Raw genomic sequence first — 8,670 nt, 5'->3', positions numbered from 1 at the left:
ATATGAAGTATTAAATAACTTATATACGCCTACTTGTGCAGTACAAATATAGAAAAACCAGTGTGACCTGTATATTCTACATCACTTCCTGTTTTACACTTTAAACATACAGTCCATGCCCACGAAGTGAAGTGGAAATGTTTCGAAAATGAGTTACAAAGAGGCTAAAACTGGGAAACAGAAATGTTCATTGCAACAATCCTAAGTAAGATATTCTATGCTTGTGTCCTGACTGACTTTGCCTGTGGTTGGAGTAGTTGTGGTTGCGTCTGGCTGCATGAACACTCTGGGCCTGCAGAACAGCCAGGATCTTCTGGGCCTCCAAGGACAGAGGTCCTGAGTACAACCTGTTGCTAGACTGCTCCATCTCCTCCCTGACCGAATGCCTGCTACTCATTTTCTATATCTGACGATATCTGAATCTTCAACTGTAAATGGCCTAAACAGGACAAAGGGGAGTTAGGTCAGTTACACACAGCCTGGTTTGAACCGTTATCTGAAAAACACATTTAACTCTCCAGAAATGGACTTCAATAACCTCAAATAAAAACAAAGATAACATTTTACTTTATTTATCTGATGACAAAAAGGCAACAATGACATATTAGGACATTACAAGATAAACAAATCATCTAATTAGTTTATGTAAAATAGTTTTAAAAGAAACACATTCAAATGAATCCCAGTATAAGCAGCACTGCTCATATCCAACCACATTTTTTCCCCAAAGATGAAGACTTATGGGATTGAGCTCTTGCACAAAGCAAGTGAAGGTGCAGATTTTGAGTAGGTACACACTTGTATACACGGTAGCAGAGCAGGGGTTACTTTGTAAACCTCCTCCACTAAAGACACAGTGTACTTATATCTTCAGGCTTTATAAAACAGGTTGCATGTTGAGGTTGAGCCGGCTAAAGCGCTCCTCATTCATTCTGGCAGGCTTTACTGCTGCCCTCTCTTCGCAGCCATTTTGCCCTCCAGATCTTCCACTACTTTTTGCAGCAGCCGGGTATCCAAATGGAAGTAGATGTACAATTCCCTCTCCCGCCTGAGGAGGGCATTGCGCTCCAGCTGAGAACGCTTGGCTTTAGCCTCCCCCATGATTTCTTGCATTACATGCTGCAAACTCTGCAGCTGAGACTCAGCTTCCACAAGCTTCACCGTCAGCTCCTGTAGAGACAAAAGGAAGCTGGATGAGAAATGCAAAAAGAAATAAATAGCAACAGGCTAAGTGAGTACTCATTAATCAATCAAACATAACGCGTGATGCAAATTAGGTCAATTATCAAGATAATTAATTAACTTACCTGCAAAATATTTCTGTTAACATCTCAAATAACAGACATGTGTCATTATAGAAGTACAACACCACACTGTTCTGCCAAAGAGCCATTAAACTCACAGTGCTTTGAAAATAAAAGTGCTACCAGCTTCCCTCACCAATAGTGATGAGTAATTTAAAAGACTCACATTGAGGACTGCTTTTGAAATGCATTCTGTATGGTTGACCAAGATGACAGTGCAGAAAATAAAAGGAAACCAACCCACCTGTGCATTGGGGCAGAGCAGCTCCTGGTCAGTGATTGCCGTTGGACGTACCTGCGGCCCTAAGACAAGCTGCTGGAGCTCTGTGTACATTTCCCTGTGGAGCGCCTCACAGTCGCCATAAAGACGAGCTGCGGTGTAGTACTGCTCACGGCCAGCACCTGCTAGAGCATCTTGGGTCACCTGGAGGTTGCACGCAAGGTCACGAGCAGCGTGGTCCAATGCTTCATAGGTCCGAAAAGGCTCTGATCGACCATTGTCTGAATCACGGTCAAGGATTTGGAGCAGCCTGAGGAAAGAGTTGCATACAACACTTAATTACATATCAAAGTGAGACAGCCTGCAAGCACATGCCAACTAACAGCCACTAGATTGCAGTGAATGAATAAATGAAACAGTTAAAATCAACTGTGTTAATATTCTGTTTTAATTTTATTAAGCCTTATCCGTAAAGATGAGAAGGATAAAGGATTAGATTTCAATAAAATATAAGAAAGGTTTGACATTTTTAACACACGTACAGAGTAAAAACTTATTTTGGAAAGAGCTCCAAACTGTTTGAGTTCTAAAACAGTACATTTCAGCTCGAGTCTTCCTACCTGCTGAAGGCTGCATCCTTGCAGCTGATGATAGGGTTGGGCCTGGGGTTGATAGCCAGGTCAGAGTGTGCCAGGGACTCAATTCTGTGGGTTGCCGCCTCACCTTCTTTTACCAATCTGCTATTTACTTCTCCCAGCTGCTTAAGACACGTCCTCCACCTCCTCAACTCCATCTCCAGACCCAGGAGCACAAGGTCAAAGGACGCCTTCTGGCGGAGTAGGTAGTCTCGTACCTAGGAGGAAAAACATTTCATTTTACTATGGCTGTTGATTCTTGTTTCTACATTGACTTACAACGAATAGGTAAGATGTAGAGGTGGTTCCATGTTTTAAACATGATTCTGACAATTGATGTAGGTGAAAATAACCACTCCCCAACTGTATATGCTAAAGATATGCTCAATATTTATGTTGTGGTTTTGCATCCACCAAGAAATTGTGTACAAACTTTATACTGTAACTATAACAATATAATGCATTTGGTGGCTAGTAGGTGACCATATGTATTCGGTCAACTCAGAATGCAAGGCTCCTCATTTCAGAAGAACTGTGATTGCAATTTTTATGAATAATGACGTGTTCTCAAGAAATGTTATGGTCTATAAAAACAGTAAGAGAGAACAGTGTCCATACAGGTGGCCAGGCCAACACATTGATCTGACTAGGTCAGCATGACCTGATAGACGTAAGGGAGAGAAAGAAGGATGTGCGACCAATAATTAGAAAACCCAAAACTAATCAGTTCAAGGACATCTAAGTAAAATAAGTGCCACCGCCCTGAATGTTCTATAAAATAATATTTATGTTCTATATATAAATGTAACTGTTTTCCAGAGGCTGTGAAGATTGTAATTGTGATAGATAGGTCCAGGACAACTCTGTTTATTGAACTGCATTTGTTTTATGGAAAAATTAACCTGCACGGAACAAATGATTTGTGAATCAGACCAATTATTCTGTATTGAGGTTATATTGGGACCTCACAAAGTCAGCCTAAAGACTTCAATTACTTTCAGTTTCATAAATTGGACCTCTTAATATGAAGTAAAGAGAATTAAACATTACAAACACACAATGCATATGGCTAATGATTTACACAGGGGTCAAACCATGACTTTTATTTGTTAATAATTCAGTAAAAATGTCACTCTTTAATGGTTACTTAAAATGTATAACATTATTATGTTTGCAAGCACCTTGTATCTCATTAAAATGTTTAAGAGCAAGACAATTGAATTCTCAGTAGCTTAATCAAAGGTGATTGATGGCTAACACTGACACTGAGAAATGCATGTTTTTAGAGAAAGACTGAGGGTGAAATGAATATCATCAACTAACCTGATCCTGTCTGGAGGTGTAGTAGTCCTGCCTGGCTAGTTGCAGAGCCAGGTCTCCCTTCACTACCGGCACATTAAGCAACCTGGCTGACTCTCTAAGGGCAGCAGGTAGTGGTCCATGGAGCAGAGCCTCCAGCTCAGCCTCCACCGCCTGCAGCTCCTTCCTGGACACCACCTCACGGACATGCAGTGAGGAAGACGTGGCGATGCTCTGGTAGTGATGAGATAGATATGAAAGAGAGCTTGAGACCGGATGCCAGAACAGTAATAACCTAAACACACTATGAGAAACTTTGATAGTGTTCACAGGAGATAATGAAACCCACAATATGTCTGCTTTACCTTGGTATGAGTGGACTTCTCAGAGAGCCAGTCAAGTCCAGTCTTGACACTCTTCTCTCTGCCATGGCCTGCATCAGTTGGTGCTGGGCCACAATATGAGACCACTGAAGTCTGGCCATCTCGGTCCTCCTGCGCTCTACCACTCGCTCTTCCCTCTCTCCCTTCATGCTCTTCTCTTCATCCTCTTTCTCTTCACCCTCTTTCTCTTCACAAGTACTGAGGTCAAGGACCTGGAAGCGCTCAGAGCAAGAAGTCTCAACAATGTCAGAGATGCCCTGAAAGAAATGCTTCCGAGTGAAGGCAGCTAGTGTTTTAGTGTTGAGCTCCTCCTGGTGTAGATAGGGGTACAAGGGCAGCTGAGAGAGAAGGACGGTGGGGCTTTTGGACATAGAAGGGTTTGATGGGGCCACAGGTTCTCCTTTACCTTTTTGCTTGGCCTCTGGCTGAACTGGGAGATACGAAGCAAGCTTTCTCACCTCATCTGTTATGTTTTGTAGTAGAGCGTTTGTGTCAGCATTCTCAGCTCCAATGAAAGCACTGGCCTCCTTGAGCTTACATGCAGCACTCTCCAGCTCTGCAGTAAGTCGTTGGTCAACATCTGCACGGGAGGTGGCCGCAATCTGCAACCTGTTATACCGCCGTTGCTTCAGCTCTTTCTCTTTACGTAGTGCCTGGAGCTCTGCCTCCAAGTCCTCTACGGCCACATCCCCCTCAGCTGCAAACACGGAGGATGAATATGAGGAGTGCCCTAATAGATTTGCACTGCTCCCATCCGAAGGTCCAATGGTTTTAAGGACCTCGCCCAAGGCTGCTTCATCCAGAAAAGGCTTGCTAGACTTCCGTAGCTCCTGAAAAGCATGTGCTTCTTCTGTGGTGAGAACATTGCTCTGGTTGAGGGTCCGACAGACAAAGCGCAAGAAGTGAAGGTTTTCAGGGGCACAGTCAAACAGCCAGTCGAAGTCGGAGGCCTTCAGTGATGATGCACCAGGATAACCTAGACGGCCCACGGCCTCCACAAACTGGGCACCGTTTAACATGGTGATTCAGCACTCTGTACCCCCCTTGCTATCGTGCTAGTCAATCACACAGCAGCACAATGTGGATTGTGGAGGATTAGATGGAAAGCAATACAAAGAGAGTAAGAGTACAGCAAAGCATATTCATACTCTTTTAAAAACAATGGAATAATTTCCAAACTTACAACATTGTGAGAAAGTGAACCACAAAGCATACACAATTAATTGTTGATTATTAAAAATTAGAAACTGTTTTATGTTCCTTTTGGAATTTGTAGTTTGTGGTGCTGTTAAATTGTATCGTGTTTCTATATTTAGATCAGGGTTGACTAAATTAACTGACTAAACTCTATAACACAACACAATTCAACAGCATCACAACAACAGCCTCCAAAGTGACCATGTGAGACTAAGTGTGCACTGTTGCATAATATTAGGGGAAAAACTGAACTGAACTTTTGGCACATTTTAAATCAGCATGAATAATAAGTTTTACGTAACAAACATAGTACTAAGTATATTGTATAAGTTAACAACCGTTAAGCTCAATACAAGATTTATGACTAACATGATGTTGCGATATTATGATAACTAAAACACAGATGATATCCCACTTCTCTTCAGACAGTATCACTAACACACATACATATATTATCTTTCAACTCCAACTTAACATCACCAGCTAAGTTTAATCTTTATCACAAGCAACTTTACAGCTCATTTACAGGACGCCTCTGAATCTTTATCACAAGTTACGCTGCTGTCGACCGTTAACAAAACTTCATATATATTTCTAACAACATAAAACAGTTGTCAGTGTTTTAATTATAACTGAGATGTAGTTAGACAAAAAACAAATAGGAAATATTGGCAACTGTCATCTGGTGATAGTATCGTAACGCTGTCAACTCTTGTGTTTAGCATACCTTCATAGCGGTCTCTACAGTTAGCTTAGTAGCTAACTAGTTGCAGTACATTAGCCAGCTAATAGCGAGAAAGTAGTTATAGCTAGCCTACCAACTCCCCTGGCTCTTGGCAGCTGTGTCAAAAGCAATGTATTCTTATAATATTACCAACAAAAGTCAAATTTGTCAAAAAGCAACTTACAATTTTATTTAGGAATTCCGTTTTGTTAGCATCCCGTCCCAGCAAGTTATCTACCCGCGCCAAACATCCAAACTGACGGCACGTCGTCACGCAGGAACGACGTGACGTTCTCCGTCATACGTTGGAGGTTGCGTTAAACCTCCAACCAATCAGATTGAAGGATTGAAGCACGACTCCCACCTTCTCTCCTCCCACGCGTTCAACAACCCGCTGCTGCCGCTTCTGTTCTCAGTGAGTTCACTTCTTCTTCTGCCATTTCTTTGTGGATAACGAAATCTGGTAAGTTATATGGATAACTTTTATAGGGCTGTATTTAATGTAACATGCTCAAACGAATTAGATTACCTGCTAGCATAGGAGAGGCGGTATCAGTAAACATAAAGCAGACTGCCAGCCCACAGTAGGGATTTCATTTCTCACTTATGACCATATCATTTTATAATGTTGTTCAAACGTATAACTAGTGTTACCTTACTGGCTGTTCTATTTATATCATCACATACTAACGTTACACATGTATTCACTGCCGCCTTCGTTCAACCGTATTAAGAACAGAATTATTGTATTCCGGAAATAAATAATTGCAATAAAATGTCAACACATTGATGTGGTTAAATTGTATAATCAGAAAATGATTGGACTTGTTTTTTAAATGTGTACTGTTTTGCATTGGATGTACCTTTAACAATACACATACAATTGTCATAACGTCCACACCCAGGCGAAACTTTCAATTACGACTTAACAATACAATGTTACTTCACTTTGTGCTGCTATGATAAGAAGAAATAAGATTGGATGTAGTTTGACACACAGTATTTGCACACACCTATATTGAGTTGAATTGTCTTACTGGATGTTCCCTTTTTCTCACCTGCATGATTCAAGTAGGATTTAATGAGTAAGTGATCATAGCTTTTACTTTAATTCACTTATTAGTAACTGGGTAGTACATCTAACAGGTATTGTATTTTGCACAGCTCTGGGCATATCATCGCTTCAACAACTGTTACTTTCTGTGACTACTCCATCTCTCACAGCTGGCCCAAACAACAATCATGGTCCAAGCTAAGACATGGAGCCTGACCAAGCACTTTGACGGCTTCCCGAAGGACAGCGACTTTGAGCTCAAGGTGGAGGAGCTCCCTGCGCCCAAAGATGGGGGTAAGAAGATGTTCGTCTCTTTATTCTTAAATCTTGAAAACGAGTGCACAGTTGTCTTAATTTTCTCTCACACATTAAATACCAAACACTTGTATCAGGTATATACATAAGTAGAAAGCGTCTGTTCATGTTTCAACTTGTTTTGCACTGATGACTACTTTTGTTTCAGAGGTGCTTTTGGAAGCTGTGTTTCTCAGTGTCGACCCATACATGAGGTGAATAGAGAGTAGGATCATGCATTTTAAATAAAAAATAAAATAAAATATATATATATTTGTAAACATTCTTTAACTAATCATTAATTAATCCAAAATAATAATTAAAAATATATATATATATATATTATATATACTGTGTATGCAATGTAATGCACTGTTTGTCTTTCCAGGCCGTTCAGTAAGGTTCGCATGAATGAAGGCGATGTGATGATTGGAACTCAAGTGGCCAAGTATAGAACACAAACACACACACACACACACACACACACACACAGACACAGAGGAATGTCTTTAATCTATCATGATGTACCGTGCATGCCTTAATGTTCACTGAAACAGAACCTGCACCTGCTATTAATTACTGAAGCCTTTGATTCACAGTGACTGAAAAGCACAAACTGACAGATTAAATGTTCTTGGCTGCGTGTTCAGGCGCTCAATCTGTTTCAGTGGAAATTGTTTTGATGATAAAAATGAACAATATATTACTCAGTGACCAAACTTTCAAAACAACCTCTAAATAATCTCTCTTGAACACACATGGTATACATTTTCTTAACTTTTGAAACCAAAGTGCATAAAAGTCATCTGCCTTATGGTTTGATGTCATACAGTTGTCTAGGATACTACAACACACTAAATATTTATTTATTAATTCTATTTTCAATTAAATGTTCTGTTTTTGCAAACTTTAAAAGCTCACTGCCACCATGGACGGAAGTTGGACGAGGCGAGACACTTAATTGACGGATGCTTTCTTTCTTCTGCTGTTTTTCTGTAGAGTGATTCAAAGTAATAACCCAGCATTTCCTGTGGGAAGCCATGTTATTGGTCGTTGTGGCTGGAGAACCCACACAGTCTGTGGCGGGACTGACCTCATTCCCATCATGCCTGACTGGCCGCAAGACGTCTCGTTGTCCCTGGCTCTGGGTGCCATCGGCATGCCAGGGTAAGAAATTGAGAAATTGAACGTGCGAGTTATGTCTGGCAGCCAGGCTTCCAAAACAAAAAATGTATAGATAGTCTTACAGACAATTTTGACATATTTTCCCAGCATTTACAACGGTTTCATGGACATCTGGACAGCTGTCAGAGGACAATAGAAATCTAGTGAAAGCAACACCTAACAGCTTTGAGACAGAGGAAGTCAGCTATAAGTAGCCAAACGTAGAAGGTTGGCTGGGGCTACTCCCATATGTGAACTATTATGCAGAAAGAGTACCTAACCCACCTAGAGTAAATGTTAGATAAGACTGCTAATCTGTATAGAAGCATTGCCAATTCTCTGCTTGTGTTTAGGACAATGGGAAAGACTATCAGCTTTGCAGAACAGCTGAGTTTT

At 40.9% G+C, this 8,670-nt stretch overlaps 2 protein-coding genes across 4 annotated transcripts in view; one reads left to right on the top strand and one right to left on the bottom strand.

The window, feature by feature from the left end:
• Positions 1-549: 549 nt before the first annotated feature.
• Positions 550-6,091, bottom strand: haus3 (HAUS augmin-like complex, subunit 3). Its single transcript, XM_029455376.1, has 6 exons — positions 5,947-6,091; positions 3,824-4,948; positions 3,483-3,723; positions 2,145-2,377; positions 1,600-1,834; positions 550-1,170 (listed from the first exon to the last, which is right to left on the bottom strand). The coding sequence occupies exons 2-6, from the start codon at positions 4,858-4,860 to the stop codon at positions 943-945; spliced, it is 1,974 nt and encodes a 657-aa protein (XP_029311236.1). The 5' UTR covers positions 4,861-4,948; positions 5,947-6,091; the 3' UTR covers positions 550-942.
• A 6-nt stretch (positions 6,092-6,097) lies between these two features.
• Positions 6,098-8,670, top strand: part of LOC115023449 (prostaglandin reductase 1-like) — a 6,248-nt gene continuing 3,675 nt past the window's right edge. For 2 of the 3 annotated variants that reach the window (XM_029454436.1, XM_029454434.1), the window contains exons 1-5: positions 6,098-6,225; positions 6,987-7,110; positions 7,280-7,325; positions 7,499-7,558; positions 8,110-8,277. In XM_029454436.1, the coding sequence (XP_029310296.1) occupies positions 7,005-7,110; positions 7,280-7,325; positions 7,499-7,558; positions 8,110-8,277 (380 nt within the window). In that variant the 5' untranslated portion in view covers positions 6,098-6,225; positions 6,987-7,004. Of the gene's footprint in view, positions 6,226-6,926; positions 7,111-7,279; positions 7,326-7,498; positions 7,559-8,109; positions 8,278-8,670 lie in introns of all 3 variants that reach the window. The other variant, XM_029454435.1, reaches the window with a different exon arrangement.

This window comes from Cottoperca gobio, chromosome 18 (genome assembly GCF_900634415.1).
Source record: "Cottoperca gobio chromosome 18, fCotGob3.1, whole genome shotgun sequence".
Taxonomy (NCBI): domain Eukaryota; kingdom Metazoa; phylum Chordata; class Actinopteri; order Perciformes; family Bovichtidae; genus Cottoperca; species Cottoperca gobio.
Note: the sequence above shows the minus strand (reverse complement) of the source record. Positions and strands in the feature narration are given on the sequence as shown.

Bases quoted from the DNA above. Each gene is read 5' to 3' on its own strand.
- haus3 (XM_029455376.1), bottom strand. From the start codon at position 4,860: ATGTTAAACGGTGCCCAGTTTGTGGAGGCCGTGGGCCGTCTAGGTTAT. The intron at 2,378-3,482 runs GTTAGTTGATGA...TTTTCCTCCTAG, and splicing joins ACACCTCCAGACAGGATCAG to GTACGAGACTACCTACTCCG. The intron at 1,171-1,599 runs GTACGTCCAACG...TTGTCTCTACAG, and splicing joins AGCTTGTCTTAGGGCCGCAG to GAGCTGACGGTGAAGCTTGT.